The sequence below is a fragment of the Oncorhynchus mykiss genome, chromosome 4 (assembly GCF_057628025.1).
Source record: "Oncorhynchus mykiss isolate SJ-2025 chromosome 4, ASM5762802v1, whole genome shotgun sequence".
Taxonomy (NCBI): domain Eukaryota; kingdom Metazoa; phylum Chordata; class Actinopteri; order Salmoniformes; family Salmonidae; genus Oncorhynchus; species Oncorhynchus mykiss.
This window is the reverse complement of record NC_143025.1, coordinates 1323454-1339695: the sequence shown is the minus strand read 5'-3', so window position 1 is coordinate 1339695 and position 16242 is coordinate 1323454. Positions and strand designations below refer to the sequence as shown.

Here is a 16242-nt window from a genome sequence, read left to right as displayed (position 1 = left end):
TGTAGTATAGGATTCCACCATGGAGGTATTAATATGTAGTATAGGATTCCACCATGGAGGTATTAATATGTAGTATAGGATTCCACCATGGAGGTACAGTTTTAATATGTAGTATAGGATTCCACCATGGAGGTATTAATATGTAGTATAGGATTCCACCATGGAGGTACAGTATTAATATGTAGTATAGGATTCCACCATGGAGGTACAGTATTAATATGTAGTATAGGATTCCACCATGGAGGTATTAATACGTAGTATAGGATTCCACCATGGAGGTATTAATATGTAGTATAGGATAATGTAGCTTTCATTCAGTAGGACGTCTGGGTAATGTAGTTTTTATTCAGTAAGACGTCTGGTTAATGTAGTTTTTATTCAGTAGGACGTCTTGGTAATGTAGTTTTTATTCAGTAGGACGTCTTGGTCAAGTAGTTTTTATTCAGTAGGACGTCTGGGTAATGTAGTTTTTATTCATTAGGACGTCTGGGTAATGTAGTTTTTATTCAGTAGGACGTCTTGGTAATGTAGTTTTTATTCAGTAGGACGTCTTGGTCAAGTAGTTTTTATTCAGTAGGACGTCTGGGTAATGTAGTTTTTATTCAGTAGGACGTCTTGGTAATGTAGTTTTTATTCAGTAGGACGTCTTGGTCAAGTAGTTTTTATTCAGTAGGACGTCTGGGTAATGTAGTTTTTATTCAGTAGGACGTCTTGGTAATGTAGTTTTTATTCAGTAGGACGTCTGGGTAATGCATTTTTTATTCAGTAGGACGTCTGGGTAATCTAGTTTTTATTCAGTAGGACTTCTGGGTAATGTAGTTTTTATTCAGTAGGACGTCTGGTTAATGTAGTTTTTATTCAGTTGGACGTCTGGGTAATGTAGGGTTGTTGTTCAGTAGGATGTCTGGGTAATGTAGAGTTGTTGTTCACTATGACGCCTGGGTAATGTAGAGTTGTTGTTCAGTAGGACGTCTGGGTAATGTAGCTTTTATTCAGTAGGACATCTGGGTAATGTAGCTTTTATTCAGTAGGGTGTCTGGGTAATGTAGTTGTTATCCATTATGACGTCTGAATAATGTCGTTTTTATTCAGTAGGATATCTGGATAATGTAGTTTTTATTCAGTAGGATGTCTGGGTAATGTAGTTTTTATTCCGTAGGATGTCTGGGTAATGTAGAGTTTTTATTCAGTATGATGTCTGGGTAATGTAGGTTTTTTATCCAGTATGATGTCTGGGTAATGTAGGGTTTTTATCCAGTATGATGTCTGGGTAATGTAAGGTTTTTATCCAGTATTATATCTGGGTAATGTAGGGTTTTTATCCAGTATGATGTCTGGGTAATGTCTGGGTAATGTAGGGGTTTTATCCAGTATGATGTCTGGGTAATGTAAGGTTTTTATCCAGTATTATATCTGGGTAATGTAGGGTTTTTATCCAGTATGATGTCTGGGTAATGTCTGGGTGATGTAGGGTTTTTATCCAGTATGATGTCTGGGTAATGTAGGGTTTTTATCCAGTATGATGTCTGGGTAATGTAGGTTTTTATCCAGTATGATGTCTGGGTAATGTCTGGGTATTGTAGGGTTTTTATCCAGTATGATGTCTAGGTAATGTAGAGTGCAACAAGCCAATAAATGAACTGCGGCTGCTTTCCTTCTTGTCTGTATGTTGACTACAACGCGTCGTTGTCACCACCATCATCAGTGATCATCTGTTGTATTGCAGAGATTATCACTAGAGCTGTTGATTACACAGATGGTCAGCTATAATAGACTGGTTCATATGTACGGGGCCCAGAGGGAGGATTCAGTGGGTGCATTCCAAATAGCACCCTATTGCCTTTATAGTGCACTACTTTTAGACCAGAGCCCCTTACCGCACTGTGTAGGGAATAGGGGGCCATTTGAGTCGCACACAGAGTGTTAATGTTCAGCTCAATATGGTCCTACCTTGCTGCTGCTATAGCTCACAGGATTACCATAGGATTGCTTTTTTGTTATTGCTTTGTTCGGTATTGTAATTGTGTAGCTCCCTACTGGCCAGCTTCCAAATGCTGTAACCCTTACCCAAAAGACAGGCACTCCTAAATGAAGTTATAAGATCTGTGTCTGTCTGAACATCTCTGTGTATATCTGAACATCTCTGTGTCTATCTGAACATCTCTGTGTCTGTCTGAAATATCTGTCTGTCTGAACATCTCTGTGTATATCTGAACATCTCTGTGTCTATCTGAACATCTCTGTGTCTGTCTGAACATATCTGTGTCTGTCTGAACATCTCTGTGTATATCTGAACATCTCTGTGTATATCTGAACATCTCTGTGTATATCTGAACATCTCTGTGTCCCTCTGAACATCTCTGAATCTGTCTGAACATATCTGTATATATCTGAACATCTCTGCGTCTAAACATCTCTGTTTCTCTCTGAACATCTCTGTGTCTATCTGAGCATCTCTGTATCTGTCTGAACATCTCTGTATATATCTGAACATCTCTGTGTCTGAACATCTCTGTGTATATCTGAACATCTCTGTCTGTCTGAACATCTCTGTGTCTATCTGAGCATCTCTGTATCTGTCTGAACATCTCTGTATATATCTGAACATCTCTGTGTCTGAACATCTCTGTGTATATCTGAACATTTATGTGTCTATCTGAACATCTCTGTGTCTGTCTGAACATCTCTGTATCTGAACATCTCTGTGTCTGTCTGAACATCTCTGTGTCTGAACATCTCTGTGTATGTCTGAACATCTCTGTGTCTATCTGAGCATATCTGTGTCTGTCTGAACATCTCTGTGTCTTTATGAACATCTCTGTCTGTCTGAACATCACTGTGTATGTCTGAACATCTCTGTGTCTATCTGAACATCTGTGTATATTTGAACATCTCTGTGACTGTCTGAACATCTCTGTGTATATCTGAACATCTCTGTGTCTGTCTGAACATCTCTGTGTCTGTCTGAACATCTGTGTCTTTATGAACATCTCTGTCTGTCTGAACATCACTGTGTCTGTCTGAACATCTCTTTATATATCTAAACATCTCTGTGTCTGAACATCTCTGTGTATATCTGAACATCTCTGTGTATGTCTGAACATCTCTGTGTCTATCTGAACTTCTCTGTGTCTATCTGAACATCTCTGTGTATGTCTGAACATCTCTGTGTCTATCTGAACATCTCTGTGTATGTCTGAACATCTCTGTATATATCTCAACATCTCTGTGTCTGAACATCTCTGTGTATATCTGAACATCTCTGTGTCTGTCTGAACATCTCTGTGTCTGTCTGAACATCTCTGTGTCTATCTAAACATCTCTGTGTCTATCTGAACATCTCTGTGTATATCTGAACATCTCTGTGTCTGTCTGAACATCTCTGTGTCTATCTGAACATCTCTGTGTCTGTCTGAACATATCTGTGTATATCTGAACATATCTGTGTATATCTGAACATCTCTGTGTATATCTGAACATCTCTGTGTGTATCTGAACATCTCTGTTTCTGTCTGAACATCTGTGTCTGTCTACTCATTGTGTGAACCGTATAGATACTCTCTGTGTGTCTCTTCCCCCAGGCATCCAGCTAGTCAATCAGGAGAAGAAGCCACAGCATAAGGTGTCCATCTCTAAACGGGCACGGGGCCACTGGCAGCTCCTCTACACCCTGGTCAACAACCCCTCGCTGGTGGGCTCCAGGAAGCACTTCCAGCGTCAGAGCAACGAGAGCTTCTTCAACGGAACACTCAACTGGGCTGCAAAAGAGGGGATGAAGAAGGAGGCAGGAAACAAGGAGGCAGGAAACATGGAGGCAGGGAAGGAAACGGAGGCAGTGACTAACTGAGAATGTGTCCCTCAGGCTTGGGGTCAATTCCATTCCAATTCAGGAAGCAAACTGAAATTTAAAGCTGCATTATGTAACTATTTGGGTGACCTGACCAAATTCACATAGAATTTCATAGATCTGTCATTCGCATTGAAAGCCCGTCTAAGAAGTGGTAGCTCTGTTCTGTGTGGTATTTCTATGCTTCCCGTTCTTAAGTTTTGGTTTTGTACACCAGCCTCAAACAAGATTTTTGCTTCTTAAAGATATTTCACAGTGGTTTAGATGGTTTAGATTTATTATGATCCCCATTAGCCGACGCAGATGGAGACAGCTAGTCTAACTGGGGTCTGATACCATGGAGACAGCTAGTCTAACTGGGGTCTGATACCATGGAGACAGCTAGTCTTACTGGGGTCTGATACCATGGAGACAGCTAGTCTTACTGGGGTCTGATACCATGGAGACAGCTAGTCTAACTGGGGTCTGATACCATGGAGACAGCTAGTCTAACTGGGGTCTGACACCATGGAGACAGCTAGTTTAACTGGGGTCTGATACCATGGAGACAACTAGTCTAACTGGGGTCTGATACCATGGAGACAGCTAGTCTACTGGGGTCTGATGCCATGGAGACAGCTCGTCTAACTGGGGTCTGATACCATGGAGACAGCTAGTCTAACTGGGGTCTGATACCATGGAGACAGCTAGTCTAACTGGGGTCTGATACCATGGAGACAGCTAGTCTAACTGGGGTCTGATACCATGGAGACAGCTAGTCTAACTGGGGTCTGATACCATGGAGACAGCTCGTCTAACTGGGGTCTGATACCATGGAGACAGCTAGTCTAACTGGGGTCTGATACCATGGAGACAGCTAGTCTAACTGGGGTCTGATACCATGGAGACAGCTAGTCTAACGCGGGTCTGATACCATGGAGACAGCTCGTCGAACTGGGGTCTGATACCATGGAGACAGCTAGTCTAACTGGGGTCTGATACCATGTTTTGTCCCTTTTAGTAACAAGGAAATGGCAGAGCTCATACTGCATCTTTTAGAATACACATTTCCTTATTGCTTTTCAATGAGGGAAAATTGGAATTGGAATTTCATTTGACTGAATTGGAATGGCCTTGGTGTATGGATGGCTCTTGGGCAGATTATAACTGTAGTATTATATGTCTATGCATTGATCTGACTGCTTGCCTCTTTTTTTCATGCAAGTTTCCCATTGACTCAATCAATCAATTATTTCTGAATTATTATTTTTTTGAAAATGGAAGGATTAGATCTAAATGTCATAGACCTTCTAGCTCAAATGCCTCAGGAAGTCTGTCTTCTGAGTGGCTACCTGTCTAAATGGCACCTTAGTTCCTATATAGTGCACTACTTATCAGCCCTGGTCCAAGGGTGTGCTACATCGTGGGATCGACCTGGATGGATGTGTGTTTTGTTGTCTGTCTCTTTGTTTGCATGGCTCTGATGGCCGTACAGAATCTCTAGTCTAGCGGGAAAGGTCGTGTGGCACTGAACTCCTGTCTGACCATAGCCTGGAAGCCTAACTGATACACTCCATTTCACCAATGGAAACAGAACATGTCCTCTTGGAATCCAGGCTAGTTTGACCATGTGTATGTGGTTAGAATGTAACTATTTATTAATATACAGACTCCTCTGTAATGGAAGGTTATAAAGAAACGGTTCATTAATTAACACTGACTGGTGTAAATATCTATGGTACCCTGGAAGCCAAACTGAATTGTTCCAAAACGGTACAATTCTGTTCTGATTCCAGGCTAATAAATAATATCTATGTTGAAAATGTGTGAAATGGCGATTAAAACGTAGACAGATGAAACTGTTTGCTTGAACTCTTTGCTGTAGGTCACCTTGTACCTTTTATAAAATAACTCTACTATAATTCCGCTGATATTGTTTTGGATCGTTATTTTTGGGATTGTTATTTTTCTCAATTTATAGTTGTGAAAATGTTGCTGTTCAGGATCGTCTACTTAATTCTCGCTGTGTGTTGCAGCCATATTGCATTTCAAAAGTGACAGTGACTCAAGTAGCTTTTGAATGAAATCAAATGAATTTATGTATGATTAACATGAAATTAAAACGAAAGATGACGAAAGATTTCCGTGTGGATTTAATGTGTCCAGTAAAACAACATTATTTCGTTTCGTTAGGAAACACATATCTTTGTCATGTTGCTTTTCAGGAAACTTTCGATAGTAAATATATTTTAGTAAATTATTACCAATATATACTGATGTTTTCAAAGATTTTTTTCCCCCTATGGTAATGTTTATGTGAACAATTACGCACCTGTTCGTAGCCTATCTTTATAACATTTCAATATAGGCTATTTAACGAATCAATCGTGCGGAATTAATGTGATTGTATGTAATCGGGAAAGAAAACATTACTGATATAAATTCACAGAGAATAGTAATACGAATACTTGGTGTGGTTGTGTAAGCTTCATAGCCTACCATAAGAAGAAAGGGAAGTGTGGCGCTCCGCCGTTATTCTGCGGCCAGTCCATTTCCCGGGATGCGGCAGTGAGAAGTGACTTTGGTCAAAACGCAGCGCTAATATTATGTTGATTCACAACAAGGTAGGTATATCATTCTGTCCACAAATAAAGGCTATATTCAAAATGCTATTTGTGTCCAATCACTTTCTTTTTCTTTACAATTGAAGAGAAAATAAAGCAGTCCAGTATCGTACAATTTTGAACCGTTTGCTACGCTTATCCAACAAATACATTTGTTCTAACCATAACGCTGTAATCATCAGTAAGAAATATAACAATCATAGACAATGTTTCCGTACTTTCCTATAATACTAAACACGCTTTAGGTGGATAGACCGCTAACAGGCGGTCACTACAAATCACGGCCAACGCCCAATCCCTAAATAAACATAATTTTATTGTCTAATTCACAGCAGTGTATAGTCAGTCATACAAGTACCACATCTTAACCCGTCGAGTTAAAATGAAGTTGAAAACAGTTTTCTGACTCAATGACAGGAAATAGGAGAATTTAAAAAATTGTTTTGGGATATTTTATTAATTTCACGTACATAAAATCATATCAAAAATCTTGAAAGGTCGGGGGATATTTGTACAACAACGTCCGAACAGTATAGCTCACCAAAAAACTCACTATGCATAAAACGACAGGACACTCACAGCAACGAGACGCTCCTTGACGCCCCAGTTAATGATACTGTAGACGGGATCATAATAAAAAAAAGAGAATCGTTCAATTTTACTGGGTTTTTACATCACATGTCGACATTGAGAATATCTAAAGTCCTATAGTCTAAAACCACACATGAAGAAAATACGTCGTCTGTGTGACATGCCGTGGATGGACACGTATAGAATCGTTGAAAAAAAGACAGACGGATAACAAGCACCCGTTGTTGTTTTTTTTTAAGTCACACTTAACTCGAAGAGCCCCACATTACATTAAACAACATCAGTCGATAGTGACCTGGGTTTGAGCCCAGACACAGCACATGCCTTGACAACATAAAGGGATTTTTTCCCCCTTTTTTCATAATCTCACAGAACAATTAAAATAACGGTCTGTGTACGCAACGAGGCGGACGCGTTGAGACGCGCGCCTGTACTGTACAGCACCGCAACCTTCCGAAACTGATGCTCACGTAAAGCGCACAACTTTTTCGGCTAGCCTACGCCCTGCATGAAGGGGACATCTCAATGACTTATGCTTTTTAGCAGTTAGCAGAGGTCTGTTTTAACTGTAAAAAACTGTGCTTGCAGTATTGTTACTGTAAGAGGAATGTTGTAAGTTTGATATATACAATACCATTGTTTTTACTGCACAACTTTTCCTTTAGCCAGTCTCTTATTTGGGTTATAACTGATCGCTTACTTTCTGAGGTAAAATGAGCTATCCACCTTCATCGGGGCTATCATATTTACGTTAAATAATGATAGGTGAGTTACTTGGTTTAAAATGTAGTTGATAGTAACTATTTTACCCCCCTCCCCCCCCTCCCCTCCCCCCCCCCCCCCCCCCCCAGTAGCATCACACAGCTCTGCTCAGCGACTCGGCTCTTTGTAATTACCGTTTCCATCTTCAGAGATATTCACCGCCTCCGCCCCCAACGGTAATCTATCGCTGTACTCAGAGCCCACCTCGAATTTAGACGTAGAACCTGGGATGGACTCGGTAACCATGCTCCCCTCCACCTCCTCCCCATCGGCGTCCTCTCCGTCCTCTCCCTCTCCGTCTTCCATTTCACTCGGGTTAAAATTCTTTTCCAACTCGACAAACGACGCCCGGGGGTCGAAATCACCACCGACCATTTGTTTGTCCATTTGATCTGGGTTCTTCTGCGCCGCCTTCATGATCAGTTTATACGTCTTTCCCTGGTACTTGTATAAGAGATGACAGCAGGTTGCTCCCAGCAGAGGGACTGTAGCCAGCGCCAACAGGAAGGTACTAACCACCACTATGATTAACAGAGAAGGAATCTTCTTCCTGGTTGTGAAGACAACTTGGACCTGACAGTCCTGCCCTCCGTAGGTCAGACACAGGGTGTAGTTAGTGCCTGGTTGTAGGCTCTGAAACTTATAGGTGTTGATCCCTTCCTCTATCCGGGACCACTGCACCACAGAGTGTCCGTTACCAGTGTTAAAACACAGATAGAGCATGTCTAGAGGGGTTTTGGTTGAGGCTTGATAGAGGCTGAACGGCTCTTTGTCGACGGTCTCTAGGTTCTCATTGTGGCTGAGGTGAAGGTTGTTCTTACTGTTGGGGAGCTGGAGAGGATTCAGCTGCACTTTGGCTTCGGTCTCTGACACTTCCAACGCGATGACGCCGAAGTCAAAGGTGTACTGCTTCAGCTGGTCCAGACTGAGGTTGAATGCGTGATTGGAGATGTACTGAGTGCCATCGCTGATGCCACATTTACTGGTAAATGGAAGCTCCTCTGAGCCCTCGCCAGCCTGCACTGAGCCACCAGCGTGTTTAACAGACGACCCAGTTGGAACGTTCTTGGTCTTCTCAGAGTCGGACTTGGGCCAGTTGATGATGTTGTTGGTCATCTTAGGCCCTGGCTTGTTTCCACCAGACGGACGGAGGATCTTATCTGCTGTGGTGTCCAGCATGGAGTTAATGGCTTGTTTCTTGGTGCCTGCCACCACTACCTTCACTGTGCTGTCTGCTTTACCGAGGTCGTTGACAGCTGAGCAGCTGTAGTTCCCGTCCTCCTTCTTGCTGATACGGGGGATGATCAGAGTGCCGTTCTGGAAGACCAGGAACCGGCCGTTGGTAGTTTTATCGTTGATTGGTGAGTCGCTTTTCTCGCTGACCTCAGAGGGCAAACTGAATGTGAACTTCTGGTTCCCTGCCTTCACTACCTCCCAGCTGACCTCTGGTTTGGGGTTGCCCTTGGTATCACAATTGAGGATCACCATAAACCCTTCATATAGCTCAGTGTTTTCCAGGTTGGGCTGATAGGTGATGGACACCGTCGGGGCCTTGCATTCCAGCTTGGGCATCTTGGTCACCAGGGCCCCTTTCAGATGTTCAGGGGCCTCGCAGATGATAGAGTCCTGCTCTGGGACAGAGATCTTAGACTCCGTGATCCAGTCTCTCAGCCACTCCAGACTGCAGGAGCAGGTGAAGGGGTTGTTGTAGATCTGAAGGTGAGACATGGAGCTCAGAGAGCTGAAGGTCCCCTGGACAATGGTAGTGAACCTGTTGTTGTTGATCCTCAGGGACCTCAGGTCTTTGAGAGTGGAGAAGGAATCCTTAGGGAGTTTGATCATCTCGTTGTTGTTCATCTTGAGCAGCTGAAGGGCAGTGAGGTTGGCCAGGTCCTCCCAGGGGAAGTTGATGATCTTATTGTAGCTGAGGTCCAGGTTGCGCAGCTGAATCAGCGGGGCCAGAGTGTCCCTCTCCATGGTCACGATCTCATTGTGGGCCAGCCATAGGGAGGTCACCTGAAGAAGAAGACTTTATTAATACAAATCTGTCTTTCACTACACCAGTAATATAATATATGATATTTATCTGACACTTTTAACAATGGGTGGCCCCAGCGAGAATCAAACCCACGGTCCTTGGCATTGCATGCACCATGCTCTACCAACTGAGCCACACATGTCCACATTCACGCACAAACACACCTGGGTGACGTTAATAAAACTCTTGGCCTTCAGGAGTTTGATCTTGTTGGCGGAGAGAGAGAGGGTGGTGACGTTGAAGGGGAGGCCTACAGGAACTAACAGCAGGTCTTTGTAGGCACAGTCAGCGAACTGGTGGGAGTATTTATCCAGACAGCTACAGGGCTCTGGGCAACACTGAGCCAGAACCAACACAAGAGTCCACACCGCCAGGAGACTGACCAGCCGCCATGACGCCATTTTCACCAACTGGGAAGAAGACAAAGGATGTTAATAATTAAATGTATTTATTCATTAGCACACACACACTCAGATTATCTTCAGGAAATGTACCTTTATCATAGACAATGATTTGTTCTGCTTATCTATAACAGATCTAAAAAGGTAGCCATAATGTTCAACACAGAATGAATCCTTAGCATAATGCACTGATACATCCTGTTGCATCACAGCACTAGAGTACAGCCATATTATATATCTGGGAATATGGGACACAGGATTCTGCAGCCTGCAGATAAATTACAAATACAGTCAACAACAAAAAAAAAACATCTATGGAACGAGTTTACAATAAATACAACGTTGATTCATGTGATTGATTCAACAGATTTAACCTTTTCATTTTTACAATAAAGGTTTAGGGCGACCAAATTCCCGAACTCAGATAAATTCGTATAGGTACAATTTCACGTCTTCAAACTTGACTATGAGAAAGTGGTTTGTTTGTTTTTTTTTTACCTCACATAACAGTGCCAACGAGCGAGACTAGCTAATGTTGCAAGAGAGCTTTGGCGCAAACTGCAGAGTGCACCAGAAGTGCCTAGCTGTCCTTGGTGCTGAAACGGATCTGCGACAGGGATTGCTTGATGCCGCCTAAAATACATTTTCGATGTCATTTCAACCTCTGGAGTTTAATCCAATTAATTATAGTTCCTTCTGAACAAAGTATTCAACAATTGTGGTAAAATATAGAAAACTGTTACGTTGATGTTTTTTCCTGATGAGACTTTATGAAACCGGAATTATAGACCTCAAATGGATGGATTGATGTTATAGGCTTACATTTGATAATGATCTATATAGTCCACACATTACAGCAAAATTACAATAAAATGTGTGTCATAATGTGTAATATAATTAATAATCTCCAGTTTACTTGTTCGATCCTTACCTGTCCGATATTAATTCCCAATCCGGGCAGTTTTCCTAACAGGGTACCTTGGATTATATCCTCTTTTTAACACAGATTAGTGGTCGAAACAACTAACGTCTTCCATAGTAAATCCTTTAATGGGACTTTTCTCCACGGTGATAACGGTGAAGGTTGGCGGTGGAGGAAACATGTTTTCTCTCTGTAGGATGATGCGGTGCGTTCCGGAGGCTGTTTCCCTCTTGCAAGTGACTGAGAGGACGAGCGGTCCACTGCGCGCTCCCGCGGTCAGTAACAGAGCGATGGGAGGGTTTGTGAACGCGCAGACAGCCTCTCCCATCCTTTCATCAGTCATGGATTAAGAGACATAAAGGCTCCGTGTTCGCCTGCCACCCCCAAAGAATATCAATAATTTAGATACCAATGTTTAATTCATTGTTATGTCAACCTAAACTTATCTCTGACCCCATTCTCGTCAGTGTTGCTTTTTCCCGTAACAGGTCTAGAGAGATGACCATACCACAGAATATGACGAGTTTTTGGTCAGAACTATAAATTGCGCATTGTTCAGATTGGGATCTAAATATACCTGAATAGCTGTATTGCCGTTGGCCTATTTGGATGAAAGCTAAATAGAAAAACAGAATGACAGAACAGGAAGATGTGAGGTCCCTCAATAGCAGTGGAAAATACAAGGCCACGGGGATAGTATATTGTATTATTAAAACTATATCAAGCAGGCATTGGGCTAATTCATTCATTGGAAAATATTTATTTATCAATATTTTTTTTTAATGACTGAAAAAGTAAGTTGGAAGGACAAAGGGACAACAGAAAACTACAGGCCTGTTGACCATCCTCACCCTGCTCCCATAATGCATCTTGCCCATCTAAGACAAAGAAAATCTGTTTCCCCTCAGATAGCAAGTAACATTTCATTTTTGGTTCTGATTTATTTCTGATTTACAAATCAAATCATCTACCTGAAAAGAGGGGTTGGATTCCAGACAACTGTTGGATACATCCTATATTTGTCTCTGTCTATATTAAGAAACATCCTATATTTTTCCTACCATGCAATCTTTTTCCAATGTTATGTGTTGTTGTAATATACATGAGCTCCGGACAACATCAGCAAACAACTGAAGAAAGTCACTGCCGTGACTCCCTCCAAAGACTTGCCTAGACAGCTAACTTATCACCATATCCCATCTAGTGTCTATCAAGAGTACTGCACCATACAATGCCCACAGAAGAACAACGACACAGTACTCAACACAGTAGTACTATACAATACACCCTCAGAGTAGCACTATATAATACACTCACCACTCAACACAATACTCTCACCACAGTAGTACTATACAATACACTCCCAACTCAACACAGTAGTACTATACAATACACACCCAACAGTAGTACTATACAATACACACCCCACAGTAGTACTATACAATACACTCACTACTCAACACATTAGTACTATACAATGCACATCCCACTTGTACTATACAATACACACCCCAGAGTAGTACTATATAATACACTCACTACTCAACACGGTAGTACTATACAATACACACCCCATAGTAGTACTATACAATACACACCCCATAGTAGTACTATACAATACACACCCCATAGTAGTACTATACAATACACACCCCACAGTAGTACTATTCAATACACACCCCACAGTAGTACTATACAATACACTCCCCACAGTAGTACTACACAATACACACCCCACAGTAGTACTATACAATACACACCACACAGTAGTACTATACAATACACACTACACAGTAGTACTATACCATACACTCACTACTCAACACATTAGTACTATACAATACACATCCCACTAGTACTATACAATACACACCCCACAGTAGTACTATACAATACACTCCCCACAGTAGTACTATACAATACACACCCCACAGTAGTACTACACAATACACACCCTACAGTAGTACTATACCACACTCTCAACACAGTAGTACTATGCAATACACACCCCACAGTAGTACTATACAACACACTCCCCATAGTAGTACTATACAATACACACCCCACAGTAGTACTATATAATACACTCACTACTCAACACGGTAGTACTATACAATACTCTCACCACAGTAGTACTATACAATACACTCCCAACTCAACACAGTAGTACTATACAATACACACCCAACAGCAGTACTATACAATACACACGCAACAGTAGTACTACACGATACACTCACAACTAAACACAGTATTACTATGCAATACACTCACCAGTCAACACAGTGGTACTATACAATACACTCCCCACAGTAGTACTACACAATACACTACACACATTAGGACTATACAATACACTCCCCACAGTAATACTACACAATATACTCCATACATTAGGACTATACAATACACTCACTACTCAACACAGTGGTACTATACAATACACTCCCCAAAGTAGTACTATACAATACACTCCCCAAAGTAGTACTATACAATACACTCCCCAAAGTAGTACTATACAATACACTCCCCACAGTAGAACTATACAATACACACCCCATAGTAGTAATATACAATACACACCCTACAGTAGTACTATACTACACTCTCAACACAGTAGTACTATACCATACACTCCCCACAGTAGTACTATACAATACACACCCCACAGTAGTACTATCACATACTCTCAGCACAGCAGTACTATACAATACAAACCCCACAGTAGTACTATACAATACACTCCCCACAGTAGTACTACACAATACACACCCTACAGTAGTACTATACAATACACACCCCACGGTAGTACTATAACATACACTCACAACTCAACACAGTAGTACCATACAATACACTCCCCACATTAGTACTATACAATACACTCCCCACAGTAGTACTATACAATACACACCCCACAGTAGTACAATACACTCCCCACAGTAGTACTATACAATACACTCCCCACAGTAGTACTACACAATACACACCCCACAGTAGTACTACACAATACACACCCCACAGTAGTACTATACAATACACTCCCCACAGTGGTACTATACAATACACTCCCCACAGTAGTACTATACAATACACTCCCCACAGTAGTAATATACAATACACTCACTACTCAACACAGTAGTACTATACCATACACACCCCAAAGGCATACTATACAATACACACCCCACAGTAGTACTATACAAGACACTCACTACTCGACACAGTGGTACTATACAATACACTCCCCACAGTAGTACTATTCAATACACTCCCCACAGTTGTACTATAAAATACACAACCCACAGTAGTACTATACAATACACTCCCACAGTAGTACTATACAATACACTCACTACTCAACGCAGTAGTACTATACAATACACTCCCACAGTAGTACTATAAAACACACAACCCACAGTAGTACTATACAATACACTCCCACAGTAGTACTATACAATACACATCCCACTAGTACTATACAATACACACCCCACAGTAGTACTATACAATACACACCACACAGTAGTTACTATACCATACACTCACTACTCAACACAGTAGTACTATACAGTACACATCCCACTAGTACTATACAATACATTCCCCACAGAGGTACTATACAATACACTCTCCACAGTAGTACCATACAATACACACCCCACAGTAGTACTATACAATACACTCACTACTCAACACAGCAGTACTATACCATACACACCCCAAAGGCATACTATACAATACACTCCCCACAGTTGTACTATACAATACACTCCCCACAGTAGTACTATTCAATACACTCCCCACAGTAGTACTATACAATACACTCCCACAGTAGTACTATACAATACACTCACTACTCAACACAGTAGTACTATACAATACACTCCCCACAGTAGTACTATACAATACACATCCCACTAGTACTCTTCAATACACTCTCCACAGTAGTACCATACAATACACACCCCACAGTAGTACTATACAATACACACCCCACAGTAGTACTATACAATACACATCCCACTAGTACTATACAATACAGTCTCCACAGTAGTACTATACAATACACTACTCACAGTAGTACTATACAATACATTCACTATAGTAGTACTATACAATACACTCAAAATAGTAGTACTATACCACTGTGTGGTACTGTGTCTAACACCAGTCAGTAAGGGTGGTGAGGTACTGTGTCTAACACCATTCAGTAAGGGTGGTGTGGTACTGTGTCTAACACCAGTCAGAACGGGTGGTGTGACTGTGTTTAACACCAGTCAGTAAGCGTGGTGTGGTACTGTGTCTGACACCATTCAGTAAGGGTGGTGTGGTACTGTGTCTAACACCAGTCAGTAAGGGTGGTGTGGTACTGTGTCTAACACCAGTCAGTAAGGTTGGTGTGGTACTGGGTCTACCACCAGTCAGTAAGGTTGGTGTGGTACTGGGTCTACCACCAGTCAGTAAGGGTGGTGTGGTACTGTGTCTAACACCAGTCAGTAAGGGTGGTGTGGTACTGTGTCTACCACCAGTCCGTAAGGGTGGTGTGGTACTGTGTTTAACACCAGTCAGTAAGGGTGGTGTGGATGTGTGGTACTGTGTCTAACACCAGTCAGTAAGGGTGGTGTGGATGTGTGGTCTGTTTTTCACCAGTCAGTAAGGGTGGTGTGGTACTGTGTCTAACACCAGTCAGTAAGGGTGGTGTGGTACTGGGTCTACCACCAGTCAGTAAGGGTGGTGTGGTACTGTGTTTAACACCAGTCAGTAAGGGTGGTGTGGATGTGTGGTACTGTGTCTAACACCAGACAGTAAGGGTGGTGTGGATGTGTGGTCTGTTTTACACCAGTCAGTAAGGGTGGTGTGGTACTGTGTCTAACACCAGTCAGTAAGGGTGGTGTGGTACTGTGTCTAACACCAGTCAGTAAGGGTGGTGTGGTACTGGGTCTACCACCAGTCAGTAAGGGTGGTGTGGTACTGTGTCTAACACCAGTCAGAAAGGGTGGTGTGGTACTGTGTCTAACACCAGTCAGTAAGGGTGGTGTGGTACTGTGTCTAACACCAGTCAGTAAGGGTGGTGT

At 42.0% G+C, this 16242-nt stretch overlaps 2 protein-coding genes across 2 annotated transcripts in view; one reads left to right on the top strand and one right to left on the bottom strand.

Annotated features, from left to right (window-relative positions):
• Positions 1–5964, top strand: part of stra6 (signaling receptor and transporter of retinol STRA6) — a 117639-nt gene extending 111675 nt beyond the window's left edge. Inside the window, exon 18 of the mRNA XM_036968858.2 lies at positions 3582–5964. Within this exon, the coding sequence (XP_036824753.1) occupies positions 3582–3847 (266 nt within the window). The 3' untranslated portion in view covers positions 3848–5964. The remainder of the gene's footprint in view (positions 1–3581) is intronic.
• A 924-nt stretch (positions 5965–6888) lies between these two features.
• LOC110521143 (immunoglobulin superfamily containing leucine-rich repeat 2) lies at positions 6889–12296 on the bottom strand. Its single transcript, XM_021598571.3, has 3 exons — positions 11174–12296; positions 10006–10251; positions 6889–9819 (listed from the first exon to the last, which is right to left on the bottom strand). The coding sequence occupies exons 2-3, from the start codon at positions 10240–10242 to the stop codon at positions 7912–7914; spliced, it is 2145 nt and encodes a 714-aa protein (XP_021454246.2). The 5' UTR covers positions 10243–10251; positions 11174–12296; the 3' UTR covers positions 6889–7911.
• Between the last annotated feature and the right edge of the window lie 3946 nt (positions 12297–16242).

Coding starts and splice junctions, on each gene's coding strand:
- LOC110521143 (XM_021598571.3), bottom strand. CDS start 10,242: ATGGCGTCATGGCGGCTGGTCAGTCTCCTGGCGGTGTGGACTCTTGTG. Junction 9,820..10,005: donor GTTTTATTAACGTCACCCAG/GTGTGTTTGTGC, acceptor CTTCTTCTTCAG/GTGACCTCCCTATGGCTGGC.